This window comes from Genypterus blacodes, unplaced genomic scaffold (assembly GCF_046128005.1).
Source record: "Genypterus blacodes isolate CSIRO-AG114 ecotype Tasmania unplaced genomic scaffold, CSIRO-AGI_Gbla_v1 ptg000036l_1, whole genome shotgun sequence".
NCBI lineage: Eukaryota > Metazoa > Chordata > Actinopteri > Ophidiiformes > Ophidiidae > Genypterus > Genypterus blacodes.
The window spans coordinates 1,386,617-1,404,183 of record NW_027466849.1 but is presented as its reverse complement, the minus strand read 5'-3'; the positions used below and the strand labels follow the sequence as shown (position 1 = coordinate 1,404,183).

The following is a 17,567-nucleotide window of genomic DNA, read 5'->3' as shown; positions in this document are numbered from 1 at the left end:
ATTAAGTTGATTTATTCTGTACAAACTTCAACATGCAATGCAGTTTTCATATATACAATTTATACAATGTGTTTTACAAACAGGATTTTAACAGACATGCCACAGTAAGCATTTGGACAACAACAAATGAAGCTTTGGGGAAGTGCACACAGAAACAAATTTGTTCCGTTTGCTGTGAGACCTCAGGGTTGTTGGGTTTCGTCTTCACACCCCAATCCTCTCAAAAGCTGAAATGAAATAAAGAATTGAAATTAAGAGTATTTAACTATTGGTTAAAATGGCAATTCAGTTGGCATTCTGGCTCATCATCTTATGTCAATTAACAAATCTCATATTGTTCCTTGACCAAAATGAGCCATTGTCTTATTTCACATATGGCTTTTCATATGTTTGGGATATTCTGCTGATAGATAATTAATGCTTTAACACTAGCATTTTTTCTCACTGTTTTTTGTTTTTATTGAAGCAAACATTTGACATGACAGTGCGCATACAGTTATAGGACATTTTGGACATGAATTCTATGGATCTGGCTGTGAGTCCTACCTGCCCAGGGTGCCTCCAGACTGGGTGTAATACTTGTTGTAATCCAGACGGAGGAGCAGCTGAGCCAGATCAGAGTTGATCTGATGGTTCCTAACACTTGAAAGGATCTTGAACAAAAGGAAGGACTGGCGGCTGAAGCCCTGACATGACAAACACATACAAATCAATAACATTAGACATTTTCTAACGAATAAATATTGATCAGAAAGCCAGATGACAGTGACCTCACCTTGACCAGGATTTCCAACTGAGCACTTCCTCTCTCATCCAGTGGCGCCACCGTCTGACTCACCAGTGAGCAGAAGTTATGGCACAGCTCCAAGATCTCATTAAGACAATGGAATACCTGAAGACAGAGAGAAGAGCATTTACTCTAACAGATACTCATTTACAAACAGTCTCTAGAATCTGGATCCTTTCTAATGGCTGAGTAGATTTGGGGCAAATGTATCCTACTGGTTGGCTACCACAGGCTGTATTGAACAACATCAGACAGGAAATATTGTGTTCTATGTAAAAAAAAAAAAAAAAAAAAAAAGACTGGCGTAGCTGTCACAGTTCATTTTATCCTGAAGGTGGTGCTACAAGAAAAGCCAGGGGTCAAAAGGCTTCAACCACGAAGACGCGGCTGTTTCATTTTCATTAGATATGTACTTTTTTCATTGTTACGAAATGATTATGAAATTGCATTGTTTGCAGAGTTGACCTTGGTCTTAAGGTGGCACTGGATAATTGTGGAATTGTGTGAAATAGCTCAACCTGTGGTAACAGTTCAGTGTACATGGGGAAATGTTGGCCTTTAAGGACAAGTTGTGACGATAGCTTGCCCTTGATAAAAATCTTTGAGGAACCGAATGATAAACATTGCCATCTTAGCCTGACACAGTCATGTATGTACAGAAGAAAACACTTCTTTCTCTATAATAAAACTAACTCAGAGAAAGACATGTGTAGCACATCAGACAATACTGCACTGCCTCATAACTACAGTCAGAAAAGTAGCATTTGAGAATAGATTGTATGACAGAGGGTGCAGTGACTATAGAGACGAACCGGCTTAAGTAGAATGAAGGACTGGGCCAAGAGGTTGCTGAGGAAGTGGTCATGGGCCAGTCTGATGCTCTCAAAGTCCCGGGTGGAGTTGATGTGCTGGAGGAGCTGAGAGAACTGAGACTCCAGCACGTCCACCTGCACACAACACACATCAAGAGAACAAGGTCCAGCACAAAGCAGTCCTCTGAATTACCCCTTAAGATGGAAACAACTTGGTTAACTCGTGTATTGTTAGATGTCACATATTTACGAGCTTCAATTCATTGCAGTAATTACTACAGGAGTAATCAGGAGTAGGAGTGCAGGAGTAATCGCACAATTACAAGTCACACTGGATGAGCACTAAATACAAAAACAGTGTATAAACATGATCAACGCAGTGGTAATGACAGGGAATCACACCTGTACAGTGGCAGTGAAAGCACCGAATCATAATTACTAGACAACCAGGGAGAAAACACATTGGTTGGAAAAATGAAATAGTTCTTAACACTACAGGTGTTTAACCACTGGTTACCTGTAAATAGTATTGTAGGTTGTCCACCAGGAAAGCCATGTGGTTGCGCAATCTCCATTTAACAGCGTCTGTCTGGCTGGACTTGAGATGTTTCCTCTGCATCTGTAGAGCCCAGCAATGCTGCAGCTCTGACTGCACTCGCCGTACGCTCAGCAGGTACCTGAACACAACGTTGTACCTGACAGAACGGGAACAGAGGAGGACAGGAAGATGCTGAACAGCTGTACGTAACGGACCAAAGGAAGAAAACATGCGACAGGAAACCAAAGGTGTACCAACTTTTCCAGGACAGCAGGAGTGAAGAGGATGTGCAGCGGCCACTGGACTTTGTAGGCGAGACCAAGAGCCGCCCAGCCAGTAGGGGGCGCCTCGCGAGGGGAAGTGTCCTGCGGGGGAGTGGCACAGTCTCTGGGGCCTGTGGCATCTGAAAGCATAAACATGACCTTTAACCTGATCAAAGTGAATTATGTTGCTTTCAGTACCACCTGACTCAGTCCATAGGGATCTGAAACCAACTATGTATAACAGAGCATTACTTTGTTCCAGTGAAGAACATTGACAGTAAAGTCACATTAAAGCTCAGCTACCACAAATGAATGGAAAGAGAGGCAAGAGCACGATAATGGTAGATCTGCCTCTACTGGCGTTGTGGAGTGAGACTATTAATAAACCATATTGTTTTCATTTGGAATATTTGATATATGGTTGAAGAAGCAGCTCACCTTTGCTGTCTTTGCTCTGGTAGTCTATAGTGAGATGCAGCAGAGGCAGGAGGTTGTCATCGTCCAGCAGAACCTTATGAGCTGCCTGCTGAAAGGCCACGTTTACGTCTGTAAAGTATGAATACGTTTCATGAACAGTGCATCTTTTGGACTTAATGTATCCATCAGAATCTATGGGAGCTCCTTTTATAGGTTCACAGTACAGCAATGTATGCATGCACACACACCGTGCTCAGTCACAGCTGTTGGTGGAGTCTTCAGCATGTGTTGCGCAAGATCAATGAAGGCCTGGTAGAGCTCCCCACGGCCCAGTAGGTAAAAGTCCTTAATGATCTGGAAGAAAGTAAAAAAACTCAAAGCAACAGCTGTTTCTGAACACATTTACGATCCAGGATGAAGTCTTGGTACAAACCTTGAGCTGTCCGAGCAGATCTGACTCTTCTACCATCAGTGTCCAAAGATGCTGCGAGGCAATGCATACAGAGAGAGAGAATGTTCAGTATCATCATCGTCTCCTTACGGCAGTTGCATTCATTATCCTTTGGTGAAAGAAGAAAACCCTGAGCTCACCTCTGCCACTGTGCTCCTGATGCTATCAATGAGATTTTCAAAGTCAACCAAGCTAAAAAGGGGCTGTTGTTTCAATCTGTGCAGCTCAGCCGCAAACAAGTCCTCCTGGTGCTTTAGTATGGAACCTTAAATAGTGGAAACAGAGCAACAACTTCCCATTATCTGACAAAGAAAGAAAGAGAGGAGACCAGTCCAGCATGTCACAGGTAGACGCTTACAAGCTCTGGATGGACTGTGGTTATGGTTTTCAAACATCTGGACAGATTCTCCAACGAACAAGATCTTCTCAGCCACTCTGATGGGAATGTAAGAGGGCAGCATCTCTGTTCGCAGGGAGAACTGTTGCAGGGAGGGAGCCAGCATGTTCTCCTCCTCCACCAGCCTCTGCAGAGGAACACAGCAGTGTGCAATCAAAGCTCTGATCTGAGACACACGGACCCAACGACGCGTTGGTCAGTGTACTCGGCTGCAGCTCTCACCAAGTCTTGTAGTTCTCTGAGCTGTTTCCCGCTCAGACCTCCCAGTCCCAGGTCATCGTCTTCGTCCTCCTGGTTGGCTGCAGCTCCTCCTGCGCTGGGACCCTGTTTCACATAAAACTCCTCACTCTGGTCCAGCAGCAACCCGTGTAGCATCCAGGCTGCCAGCTGCTTGTACATCACACCATGGCACACTGCAAGAATCCTACGGTAGGTACAGAAGATCAAATGATTATTTTAAATCACAGGGTTACAAAAACAGAAATACATGGCACCACTTTACTGTAGTGCTATAGTGCCAAAAAAGGTAAATGAAAGTAGCTTACTTCTCCAGGGCGGTGCGTACAGGAGGAAGTCCCCCGCAGCTGTGCTTGTACACCGTCTCCAGGATCTGACAGCCGTGAATCTACAGCAGCACAGAGGAAGAGCACACAGCTTTCACCTTTTCTTCATGTAACATGTACAATATTACTACGACTGTCCCTATGGATTACTCTGCTGAGCATTTTCATTGGCAATCAAGTAATCAATATTTGTATATGTACATGTCACTAACTTAGGGCACTTTGGGGGACCTAAGCAGATTTTGAAGCTAAACCAAAACAGTAACCCCAAAGTCTAGTACATGGACCATATGATGGGTTTGGTTGAAGGACATCATCTGACAACAAACAGCATCATGTTTCTTTTATAGCTTTACTTTCAATGTTTTGATTTCTTTAAAACATACAAAACATAGAATGTCAGAAAGCAACCTCTTATGCTTTGCAACAAGAGGTCCATTGCCCCACTGCCTCTGTTTCAATGTTTCTGCTGTGTTTTCTCAGAACAAAAGCCTGAAGGTACATTTTGTGGTGCTACTCCATGAGCAATCTTTACCTTCTGTGACTTTATCGTCTCCACTACAACCATGACAGAGGGAAATAGTAACTGGAACTTCAAAGAGAAAAAGAGCAGCGTTAAACTGACACAGAAAGGCTGAACCCAACTGAATAAATACTAATATTATCTGGTTAGGATTTGTATTCATATTTTACCTGATCAAGCTTATAGTTCACATGGGATATTGACAGATGTGGATCTCCGAGGAACTGAAACAAAGAACAAACTCTTTAAAGCACTGGATCACCTTACCTGACCCTGCATTCCTCCTGGCAAGTATCTGTCTCACCTCTTGTTCCAGATCGAGCAGAGCCTGTCTGTATGGCTGCAGCATGGAGTCCAGCCCGGTGCAAAACGCTCGCAGGTAAATCCCATGGAGTCCAGTCGGGTTAGGCTGATTTGTGTGATGTTCCTGAGTAAAGATCATGTGTTGAATTTGTAATTATATTCATTTATTTAGACTGCATTCCCCACAAACCTGACACATGAATCTAAACCCGTGGAAGAAGAATTCTGTAAATCTCTTTCATGTATATTGTTTCTCATGAATATTGTATGTGTCATGTGCGGGAACATATTTAGCAGGTAGTTAGTTTGTTGTCACTTTTCCACAAATGACAAGAAAGTATATGAGGTGCAGCAATGTGAAACTCAACATCAGCTCCTCTGAGGCAGCAGTAATGTGTCCTGGTGCTGCAGACGTCAGAAGCACAACCACTTTCTAGGGCAACAAGGAGGTTTACAACCACTGTAACCATGTAGCAGCACTAGATGGAGCACTTAGGGGATCTCTGTGCTCTTTACTGTTTATAAGCTTGGACCACTGAACAGACCTTAAGCTCTCCTGTCCACACTTTCACAAAATGCCATTTGCAAGTCTCACGGACAAAACAGAAATATAGAACTTCAATTCTCTTTCAGGCAGTTGTATTCAGTAAAAATATAAGCAAATGTGAATTCTGCAATTTGATAAATATTGCCATCAAAAATTTGATTAAGACTATGAAAAGAACATAATGTCCCAAATAATGCAATTTTCATCTTGTAAAATCAATGTGTTAACATTAACAATGTATGGTCAATTATCAATTCTACCGAAATTCTTCAGAAAGTGTGTTCTAGCTAATATGGGCTGTGTTCTCACTTGTTGATGCACATGGCCAGTGTGTTGTTCTGTGAACTCTGTAAAGCGGATGTAGTCTGAGCCCAGTTTACAGAGGCGGTTGAGGACACTGGTCTCACTGGGATGAAGGAAGGGCAGCTCCTGGGACACCTGTGGGGGAAGACCAGCGGGGTTTGTTGATGTACGTGCCCAAACACTTCCTCAATCTATGGACTGGCTACTTTACGGGGAACACACACCATCAATAAGCATTTATGTTATCTATATAAGAATAATGATTTTGTATCATATAAGTAGTTGACAGTCATTCGGAAATGTCCACCGGCTTCAACATAAAGAGTTAATAATACATAAACGTCTTGGTCACTTGACTGGACAAGCAAAATACAAATGTTGCTTATTTTTTTTAACTTCAACGCGAATAGCGCCGCTGTGTGTGAGTGTGTGTGTGTGTGTGTGTATGTGTGTGTGTGTGTGTGTGTGTGTGTGTGTGTGTGTGTGTACATTTCAGAGGGGGCTATGTGATTATTGAATTTACATGAAAAGCTAAACACACAGTGGGAGACACAAACATGTCATACACAAAGCTACTGTAGCTAGCTCATTTTGACGTTAAGACTGCTGTGTTACCTGCAAACCTGTCCGCTTGTTCCATGTGAAAATAGTTCCCGGATATCCACTTAATCCCAACAGGAGCTCATGAATCATCTTTATTCACTAATGAAGCATTAACATTCAAATTGCAATGATTTGCGTCTCATTCATCCACCAAAACAAACTGCCGCCAAGTTGTCGCAGTGTTGTCTCGTCGGTGTGACGCGGTGGATTGTGGGCTGCGGCTACGGAAGGTCGGTACTGTTTTTGACCATCACTTGTAGCTTAGTCTTAACTACAATTCGCTAAAATGAATGATTGGCTGTTATAAGTTGTGACCGGTTTACTGTCTAATTATCGTTCGGCGGCTTTACTTCACATTTGTCAGCAAAATAAAGCGGAAGTTAACAGAGAAAACAGCGTTGCAGAATGGGAAGTGTAGTTCCTACGCCTAGCAAGCTATCATAGCGTCATCATTTGGTCATGTAGCTAACCAGGAACACCTCGCAGAAGAGAGATTTTAAAGGTTAGTATTCTGTAGTTGCGAGATAAAATGACGACGGCCGACAGATTATACCAACTATTGACATCATTGTTTATTGTGATACTTGCTGGCATAATTAAGTAATCAAGTTGCCTGTTGCGTAGCTTCGGGTACTTCTGTCGTTACACGGCTAGCTGATACTAGCTTGGCTTTATTTGTTCAAACAAGCGTGTTATCGGCACTCGGGAAAACACGAGTTAGCTTCACAAGTCGGTGTGTTGAAAAAGCCAACTGGTAGGTCTACAATGTCTCTTATACGTCGACTTCAACCTAAAACAAACTTAGAAAACTTTGTGACTAGCTGACGCATAACGAAGTGAACATTTATTGTGGTTTCAGTCACGTGTGCATCATTATCTTCTAGCTTGTGTTTGTCCTTTTTGGGGTTTCCGTGAACGTGTATATTTTAACGTCGTTAAAGAACTGTTTAAAACAAACTTTCACCAGCTGTGTGTGGGCTGGAACCCTTCAAATATCAGACATGAATCTGCTTCGGTTTTGGAAGAGACTATTGCTCTTCAATCACAGATACTTGCTTCGTCAAAGGCAATGTACTTAGATTATAAACCAATTCCTTTACATGTTTTGGACTGTAGAAAGAACTCACACATCTGAATTTACAGAGAAATAGCCAAGCTGAATTCAAACCCAGGACTTGTTGTGAAGCCACAGTTCTAATCATTGAGCCCCCATGTCTGTTGCACTAGGGGAAATTGATAAACACCTAAGTTATAATGTGGAAATTGCAAACGAATAAACCCTAAAGTACAGACGCACACAAATTTACTATTTCTTGCGTACACACACGCTGAACTTGAATCTGCCACTTTAGCAACTGGTATGTATCTCCACCCACTGAGCTCTTGAATGCAACGCTCAAACAATCATGAAACCTCAATATTCATCAGCAGAGTCTGGGACATATTGTGTCTTTCCCTTGGCTAGTTAGACCAAAGCTTGACTTTTCTTCCATATGTTTCTCTTGCAGGGATGGCGGGGGAGAGGAGCGGAGAGGACATAGTTTCAGAGTACCTGGGTCAGAATCCCGAGCTGACCCAGTGGGTGGAGACATTCAGGGGTTACTCTGAGACCAACAAGCAGTGGACTGCTCGGAGAGAGTTCATCCTGAGAAACATGGAGGCATTCCCCACAGTGGAACCAGGGGTCTCCAGCAGCAGCTTGGACCGGATGCTGTCCTTGTCTATAGCTTGGGCCAATCACGTTTTCCTGGGCTGCAGGTACAGGGAAACACATGTGTGCAAAGATCTCTATTTATATATTTACATTAGGACACTTTTTTTTTAGTCCAGTGAATATTTACACACTGAACATTTTCTGCTTTTCTCACTTTATACATTATTGTGAATGCCACAATAAATATAATATATACATTAGTTAAAATGATAGTTGCACTCCAGTTTTAAGATCAACTATAAACTATCCCCAGAATGTATCTAGATTGACACATGTTTATGTTCCTCTACCAGCTATCCACAGGCTGTAATGGACAAGATCAAGGAGATGGGGGACGGGATAGAAGTTCCTGATGCTCCAACTCACACGGCAAGAGGTGGAGTGAAAGGGAAGCGGAGCGGCACAGGCGGTAATGCAATGCAAATTACCAAGCTGCTTATTACACTAACTTTACTAACTTTACAGACTGTGGCGGTATTGAAAATGGCCCAAATCTGATTAGTAAAGATCTGATCTCCTGTGTATTCTGTTGTTCATACTGTGAACAAAATCCGATCTGGGCCATTTTATACACGGCAGATAAACCACACACTCCTTACATCTGTCTTCCCACAGTAACATGTGTGTGCCGATCATGTGTTGTACTCCAAAAACAATGTTAGAATTCTGTGATTCGTGACATCAGGGGTTTATTGTAAGTTTTCTTTGTACACAACTGAGGGAAACACATTGTTACTCATTTTGTGTTGGCGATGTTGTAAATATTAGCTTGAATGTTGTTGTAAGCCTGGCTGCAAACAAAGCTGCTGCAGCTTATTGTGAAGGCAGCAGGTTTCATTGTGCTTTCTATTCCAGCTGGGTTTGAATCTAATTACTCTGTCTGTTGTCCGCCCACACCCTGGGCTGGAGTGTTTCCTCATTAAAATGTGGCGCTCTGTACGACCCTCATGGCCCTGCCTGCCGTCTGATTGCTTACAGAGAGCGATGCTGACAGCTGTGTGAAAAGAGCCAGAGGATCTAATGAGACGGACAGTCGAGCCACGTCAAGGACTGCCGCGCGGCAGGTGAGTCAGAAATCAGGACTTCCACCGCAGGCGCCAGCAGAGCACCAACCCTTCTTCAACCGCCTCTACAAGGCTGTGGCCTGGAAGCTGGTGTCAGCAGGTGGTTTTGGTCCCAACTTGGACCACTATGAGATCCTCCGTACCTGCGTGGAGTCGTGTAAAGAGAGTCTGACCTGTGTGTTAGTGCCACTCAAGGACATAACAGACTTGCCCGCTGGCCGCACACAGAAGGAAGGCCATGTATGTGAGCTCCGCTGCCAGACTGTCTACCTGGGCACAGGGTATGGCCGTGACGAGCCCGCCGCCAGAGCCATGGCTTCCAAAGAAGCTCTGAAAGTCTTTCAGGGGCGTAAAGTGACAGTGAAGATTTGCAGACGGAGGTACAGAGGGAGAGATGTGGAGGATTTGACGTTGATGGATGATCAGCCACGGAGCCAAGGTTTCCCTCCGGCACTCAGCTACCCTTTTCAGGCCGAGCAGCTGGAAGATGCTTGATCAGAGGAAGACCAATCAGACAAACTGCAGGGTGCCTGTTGGCGCATTCACGTAATGCAGCTACTGAAGGGATCAATGGTCACGTGTGTCAAACAGCTGTAGTCATGGGAATCATAAAAAATGTGGGTTTGGTAATTGTATTACTGTCATTTTTTCTCACTATATGTTGGTTTGACTATCATCCCTGATATATCGCCCTGTCTGTGTAACAAACAAGGATAAATCCCACATAACGGCAAAACAATAATTGGGCAATGATCATATTCATGACTTTAGAATTGGTTTTCAGTTTAACAGAACCTCTGACAGCAGAGCGAGCAATGTTTAGCAAAGAGAGTCCGGTTCTTTCAAATTCACAGAAACTTTGACTCATGTGCGACTATTGAAATGTTAGATGACCACAGATGCAAGAAAGCAGAACAGTTAAAAAGTAGAAGAGTAGACGTCTGGTAAATAAAGGAAAGACATTCCTCTTCCTCAGCATCACAGGATAACGCATCACGATGAAATGCTTATAACATGGCAATAACAGACATGACATGCAACTCAATTGCATGGATGGTATTGTGAGTAGTTTATGTACTGAACGTACATTTTCCTTTTTGTCATTCCTTTCGTAGAAAGCTTTATTCTGCTTATCATAGAAGTTTAATGAATGCAAGCTGCACCTTTGCTTTCTTGGATACTTTGGTTTGTTTTGATTCACACTATTTGTTCAGAAGAACAAATAATTATGTTCAGAAGAACCTGGACGTGAGTCTGAGGGCTCACAACTTAGGTTGTTCTGCAATTTTGCTAGCCTGCAGTGATGAATTGTGTTTCTATTCTTCTCTGATGTTATTGACAAATAAGATATAAGCAAAAAGCCGAATATGACTCATCTTGTTCCCATAGGCATTTTTAAGGTTCGATAAGTTTCACTTCACATTTGAATTTGTATGGATATATTCATACATGCAACTGTTTGGTTTAAATGGCATGGCTCCATGTAACAACTTCAACTTAACCTGAGGAGTTCTCAAATTTTAAGAAACTGCTCCAAAGTTATCCATGTTATGATCCATAGTTTTATGATCAGAACCCAAACCCAACACACGCAAAGTTTAGTGAGCACTCCTCAGCTTCTTTTGAAACAGATTGGATTGTAATCTGTGAGCCTAAGGCATCTATAACAGTACACACTTCAATACGACTCTACTGTCTATCAAACGTGATGTTAGGATCCATTTAGATTATTGAGGTCCTGAGCTGATGCTTCCTGAGCTTAATTTGATTTCATGTGTTCATCATCTTTACAGTTTGTGGTGTTTATGCAGCCATATACACATAAAGAAGAAAGGCTTTCTTTTGATTTTGTTAATGGCTGATTGCAAAACCACTGAGAAACATCTTCTAAAAATTATTGTGATTTCTTCATCAAGATTATTTCCTTTTACACGATGCGATGTGTATAGTTATGTGTTTGACGGTGATGTGCTGCTCAGATGTGTGTTTTGCTCCAATCTGGATTGACCGAAATGTGTTGCATTGTGTGTGTACATACCCACGCTCCACCATGTTGCTGTATGTTTACCTCAGTGGTCCTGTTTCTATATATTTTTTTAAATAAACATAATTTAACCAAGAGCAGAGTTTTGTTGGTTTATACCCACTGAATATTCTGATAAAGGCTATAACTGCTTTTTAAATCCAGCTACAGAGGTATACAGGTGTACAAAAATAATACTTGTAAACGTTGGCATTGTCTGTCTTCACCATGATGCCACTTGCTTTCCTTACTAATGAACCAGCTCACATGGCAGTGGGCGACTCCTATGCTCATTAGGCATTGTTAATAGCAGCTAGCAGTGCCAAACAAATTAATTTCAGCGACATTCATGCCGGATCTCCTGCACTCAGCAGGTGCCCTTAAGCCTCATTGACACAGTCGGTGTGAATTTGCTGGAGTGCACCATGAGTTTTTCCCCTTCATTAATAAATACAATACGAGCACAAACAGTGTCAGGTATGAGTGACTCATTGCGATGTTGTCCTCATCGAATACAGTAGGTATGTGTAATTGTCTTTTGTTGCTGTTCCAACTCTCTTTAAAAAAAATGCAACATGCTCTCTTTCTGCTTTCTGTGTCCACTAAACCCTTTAAACACATGTATGGGATTCAAACAAATAGTCTGTAATGAGACATTGAGCATAGACACCTGAATTTTTGGTGTAGTCTGTTACTTAATAGGTTCATGCAGCATAATAAGTGTGTATGGTACTACGGTGCTAGCTTTCCTAAAATACGTCTATGTTGTACTTGTCATGATGACGATGGTGGTAATTTATAGCCACAGTGATGGTACAGTATCATGCTATTGTCTAAAAATAAATAGCAACAGAAGTAAGATTGCATGGTCTTTCGACACTGTGTTGGCATGATACATTTTTTGAAAAGGGATGTGAAGCTGAGCTGCTAATGAATCAAAGTAATAACCTCAAACTAAATCCAAGACGCCCAAACATGGAGTTGGAGTGGTTCTGGATCTGGACATGAACAGAAGCCTTGTTTATTGGACAAACAATCAATATATACAGTAGTATATTATTGGGGGACTTTTCTATTATATTCTAATAATAATGAAAAATACATTTTATTTTCGGGTACCTATGTGCCAGATTTCATACCACTGAATCTTTTTATCCAATTACTATATTAGACAAAAGATCAGGGCATTTCTTAATTTATTATTGGTTTTCATTATAGGGACCATTGCGTATATTGTATTTAATACATGCAATGACCAGCGTACTATAGGCACAGAGAGGGTCAACAGCATGTTCTGAGACTGAACAGAGAAATTGATTAAGTGTCACCACAATCAGTAGGGTTTAGCTTCTGCGACCACCAATTTATACAACAGTGTGAATATCAATCCAGCCATTAGATATCTACATATGTCTTATGTATAACATAGGTAATTTTACCTGAGGGTTTTGCACACAAGTTCACAAGTCCAAAATGGAAGGAGTTCAACCTCTGGGGAGCATGAATGTGCTTGGATTTCACTGCAGCCTGCCCATTAGATTGTGATATTTGTTTACCTTGTAGTGGCATTAGGTAAAATGTCAGGGGTCTTTAAACAGATACAGTATCCTGCTCTGAACAAAGATATAGGGAACAATGAAATTATCTCTCCTTCATGACTTTGAACAACGTTATGTCAAATTCAATGTATGGTGAAGATGCTGTTAATTAGTTTGAGATCCATTCTTCTGTTAAAGCTGTCCATGTTAAAGTGAGGGTTTGGAATTCTACACATGGACTCGTATTTGCTGTCCCTTCTGAGCGTAATCAATCCTCTAACATTGACCCATCACTTCACCTGTGCTGCTCCAAAATGAAGATGGATGGCAGAACAATTTTTGTCAGCTGAACTACACTCTGTTGCCAAAAAGTTGCTCATTTTACCCAAGCCTTAGGTGTGTAAAAACAATCCACCTAAGGCTTAGGTGAAAGGAGTGCCTTCGGTTTGTTTACCTCATGCACCAGGTAGGAGAATGAATATGGCACTGGAGTGCATTTCAGCCAGATCTGCCATTTAAGGAACCAAGGGGCCTTTGAAGATTGGCAATAAACAAACATGTTGTTGTGCATCCTTCAAAACTTATTTAAGTTTGGATCGCCACACACACTGTGTTGTTCTGGGGATTGGAACCACTCGCATTAATTTTGGAGCAGCACTCTCAGTGGCGCACATTCCCAAGGCAGGGAACACGTCGATGAGTCAACAACTTGGGAGGATCTACTAGACCTGCAAGGGGCAGCAAATACTGGCATATGTGGAAATTTATAACTGTCACTTTAACAGCATAAGACTCCCCGGCCCCCCCAGCCGCACCCCCACCCCCATCTGCTTGTGAAATATTAATGGTAATAACAGCACTTTTCAGGAAATTACAGTGCAAACCAGTGAGTGTGAGGACAGTTGGATTGACCAACTAAAACACACACACACTCACGTACACAGCCATGCCAAAACAAACCATGCCAACATTTTTCTTGTTTCTTCTGCATTATTGATAACCGTTGGCAGGTAGCAGGCAGGAAGGATGGAGAGAGATTTCTCACCACACTCAGGGCCGCTTGAACGTTCAATCTAAAAACATCTTAAGAGCGAGAGAAAGTATCAGCTGCTCTCATGACGCATTTATGTCACAGAGGAAATTTAAGACAGCGATACAATCAGCAGATGCCTGGTCATGCTGACTCATGTTCATTTATTGAAACCAATCATTGGTTCGCCCCATCGTAGCCCTACATTTCCTTTCTAATATGGCTTTAGCTGAGCAGTAATTATGCTGCTTGAGAAGGTAATAGCTCAATCTGCTTTTGTGGTTATTACCATTTCAGACATAATAATCAAAGTTATGGAGTTTTTACTGCCAGTGTCTCTTCTGTTTTTGAGACAGATGAAGAAGAACTTTATATTTAATTCAGAAACAGACCTTTCGTTCAATTGTTAAAAGGCATAACAAGTGTTCATCCTGAAAGACACACAGGTTAGGTGGTTAGCTATATTGTTTAGTATAGTGCTTAGAAAGATGCCACTGCATCATATACTCATATTCATATTGTTTGCTTTCTTTCACTCTAAAGCTTTATTCACTTGCAGCAGGTCAAGCTTCTCTAATGCATTTGATGCCTCAAGCTGCTCCATTCACTGTGGAGATTCAGATTGATTGAGACGTGGCATTCTGGCGTCTGCCTCCTAACATTTCCTCTGCAGCAATAATAGGTATCATTTCTCTCTTTGTTATTGTCAGCGGACGAGCTCACCCCAAGGAGCTCACTTGATTTTCAGATTCATGTCTTTCCTGTTGCCAACTAATGACTGTAAGGTCAGCATAACATGATATAAGGTGAGTATATGTAACACATTCCAAATATAATGAGGCCTGCAGTGTTTGGCAAATATTTGGTGTGTGTGTGTGTGTGTGTGTGTGTGTGTGTGTGTGTGTGTGTGTGTGTGTGTGTGTTTATGTGCATGGATAAAGAATGTGCAGCCACTGCTTTACAAAACAAGATGTTACACATTTAATTATCATTATGTGTCATATACACAAACATTCATTTCAAATAAATATTTCAAGGTCAATTGACAGTTTTGGATTTTGCTCAAAGGACAAATCACTACAATATTCCCATCATATTGATAGAGACTGAGGTGAATCTTTTGGCTTATTGTGAAATATTTTAGGTCCCATTGCATCACATTAATTTTCCTCAGTGAGCCTGAAGTGGGTGTGCTCCGTGTTTAAAGAAATATTGTATTATTTATGACATTGTCATCCCCTGTAATACCAGCAGCATTAAAGAGATTGTTGGGGCTTCCGGTGTTATATATTAGACCTGAAAATACACCATAAAATCACTATGGTTATTTCTTCCTGAAGGTTCTGCAGCCATCCAAAATATATCCTGCTCTGCTATAGCATCATAAAAATATGACTGTTGTATATTACATAGGAATGCTGTGATTGTTGTCATCACAGAGTCACGTTCACATCCGTGGAGGCTCATAAGCACTTCAGCAGGTAAAAGTTGCACATGGCGCCCCGGGGACAGTCGCACATCTTGCCGATCCGAGCGCCCTTCCTCACCGCACACTGCTCCCCAACATCACACTGTGGGAGAACCACAAGGGTTCATCAGACATACACACACACATGTATTATTCTTATTCTTATTCTTATTCTTATTCTTATTCTTATTCTTATTCTTATTCTTATTCTTATTCTTATTCTTATTCTTATTCTTACCGTTGGGACTTGGCCGAATTTCTTTTCCCACATTGGCATTTTTTTAGCCTGCAGCTTTACAAGAACTTCTTGTAGGGCACCGAGCTGAAAACGGACATAACAACATGAATGAATGTAAATACAGCAGACATGGACATACTGTGTGCAGTTGAAAAACAAATTACGTTATAGGAGAAAGTCACATAAGCAAGATCACATAAATTAAAGTCATCTATATTACATCAGCAATAGACAGATATGACCTGTTTGCATAATATAGCATATATTTAGTTAGTTAGTTAGTTAGTTACATAGTTACTTAGTTAGTTAGTTAGTTCAATCCAGTAAGTCAGTAAAATAGTTGAGTTGTCAATTATACTTCTTTTGTTATTTATCACCCCATCAGTTTTAGAAGTTGCATGCAAAAATGTTACAGAATGATGGGACCAAATCAGATGAAGTGCATGTGCATCTCTTACCAGTTGCTTCTCGCTGGTCAGGTTCGGGTCTTTGGGGTAGAAGTCCCGCAGGGCTCTGGGGCTCAGCTCTTCTCCGGACTCAGGCTCTAGCATTTGTGCTCCGGCGGCGGCGGCGGCGGTGGAGAGCAGCAGCAGGGCGCAGAGGAGCATCCTGCAGCTCTGCATGGTCCCGGTGCGCGGCAGCATGTGGCCCCTTTTCTGGCTCAAATAGTCGCTCCCCCGCGTCAAACACCTTTTTATGTGACTGCTGCCATCTGTTCGCTCCACCTTATCCTTTGATTTTTTTTTTTCTTGTTGTCATACGTAAGAGCTCCCGCGGGTGAGTCATCCCGTAAAAGTTGCTGGGCAAAATCCGCCTGGAAAAAGTCAACAACACCAGGAGCAGCAGCGGGGGTTCATCACTGATCAATGGGTCCATCCATGCCTCACAGGAATGTGCAATAACATTAATATTCATAATTATTATAATTATATGAGACGGAGGAAAACTCCCATAAATCGTTGTGAACCTTAGTGACAGCAGTGATGTGTTTACTTAGCAGCAGGTCTGAGAGCATCAGTATTCCGTGTATGTCAGCAGTTTGTGACTTGCCCGCCTTTACTTTTCCATTAGTAGCCACACTGGCGTCTGTACCCCCTTTGCATTTAAACTTTTGGTGACTCAGTCGGTTTTCTGTGCCATAATCGATCAGGAAACCCAAACAATGCCTGCACTGAACAGTCAAAACAATGAGGAAACCTCCCATCCATACTGCTAAGCCAAGTGGGAGTCTGAGGTTTGCAAAACTCAAGAGCAAGATTTCAACAACTGAAAGCTGAAATTAAATCACTTGATTAAATCATAACACTAAATTAAATCACAACACTATTGTGACACGAGATTGTTGATCATTTAGAAAACATTTGCATGTTTCAGTTGTTTTGGCTGTTACAAATATGATGCAAACATGAAAGTAGAAACAGATGGAAATAACATGCAAAAAATAACACTGCTGAGCAAACATCACTGCTGAATGAAACCACAGATTTTGTTGAGATATAACAATGTGATCAACTGAACAATAAACACACTCCCACTCATTGAGTCGTTATACCTCACAGACAACATCCAGTCTGTTCACAAAGCACAGGATAAATCTCTGCCCAACACAGACAGACAAAGTGGGTTGTAGAGCACAAATGCTTAATCCTGTGCCTGTGCCTGTCATGCTTAGTTATGCTGGATCCACTCTGGCTCAAGGGTAGGCTCAGTGCATTGATCCTGTTTCTCAGTGTTGTTATTTCTGATCCATCTGAAAACATGGACGAGCATGAAGCTTTGGTTGTGCCGGCAGCTGCATGACTCATTCCTTTTTCTACCTTTAATGACTTGGAGAGCAATTTGAAATTTCATTCACAACTGCAGATAAATCAGCCTTTGTGCCATGTCACTGACACTCATCTGCCATAGGGGTCATTTCTCTGTTATGAGGTTTGGTGTGATGTTCAGGTCACTTGGTTCAATCTGCCCTCAGAGTGTGTGTTCAT

General features: G+C 41.9%; 3 protein-coding genes across 4 annotated transcripts; 1 reads left to right on the top strand and 2 right to left on the bottom strand.

Moving 5' to 3' along the window:
- tubgcp4 (tubulin gamma complex component 4) lies at nucleotides 1–6,735 on the bottom strand. Its single transcript, XM_076146865.1, has 18 exons — nucleotides 6,520–6,735; nucleotides 5,911–6,039; nucleotides 5,056–5,178; nucleotides 4,922–4,975; nucleotides 4,764–4,820; nucleotides 4,211–4,290; nucleotides 3,888–4,089; nucleotides 3,627–3,792; nucleotides 3,409–3,533; nucleotides 3,251–3,301; nucleotides 3,066–3,171; nucleotides 2,839–2,946; nucleotides 2,396–2,540; nucleotides 2,117–2,294; nucleotides 1,600–1,734; nucleotides 776–892; nucleotides 547–686; nucleotides 1–227 (listed from the first exon to the last, which is right to left on the bottom strand). The coding sequence occupies exons 1-18, from the start codon at nucleotides 6,595–6,597 to the stop codon at nucleotides 221–223; spliced, it is 2,001 nt and encodes a 666-aa protein (XP_076002980.1). The 5' UTR covers nucleotides 6,598–6,735; the 3' UTR covers nucleotides 1–220.
- On the top strand, nucleotides 6,656–11,406 carry cdkn2aip (CDKN2A interacting protein). Of its 2 annotated transcripts, none has more exons than XM_076146867.1 (4): nucleotides 6,656–6,737; nucleotides 8,016–8,265; nucleotides 8,515–8,630; nucleotides 9,200–11,406. In XM_076146867.1, the coding sequence occupies exons 2-4, from the start codon at nucleotides 8,018–8,020 to the stop codon at nucleotides 9,778–9,780; spliced, it is 945 nt and encodes a 314-aa protein (XP_076002982.1). In that variant the 5' UTR covers nucleotides 6,656–6,737; nucleotides 8,016–8,017; the 3' UTR covers nucleotides 9,781–11,406. The 2 variants fall into 2 exon arrangements, with proteins under 2 accessions (XP_076002982.1, XP_076002981.1); XM_076146866.1 differs by lacking the exon at nucleotides 6,656–6,737 and adding an exon at nucleotides 6,745–7,009.
- Nucleotides 11,407–15,033: 3,627 nt separating this feature from the next.
- cart3 (cocaine- and amphetamine-regulated transcript 3) lies at nucleotides 15,034–16,256 on the bottom strand. The gene is made up of 3 exons (XM_076146970.1): nucleotides 16,041–16,256; nucleotides 15,583–15,666; nucleotides 15,034–15,447 (listed from the first exon to the last, which is right to left on the bottom strand). Exons 1-3 carry the CDS (start codon nucleotides 16,224–16,226, stop codon nucleotides 15,340–15,342), a joined length of 378 nt encoding a protein of 125 aa, XP_076003085.1. The 5' UTR covers nucleotides 16,227–16,256; the 3' UTR covers nucleotides 15,034–15,339.
- Between the last annotated feature and the right edge of the window lie 1,311 nt (nucleotides 16,257–17,567).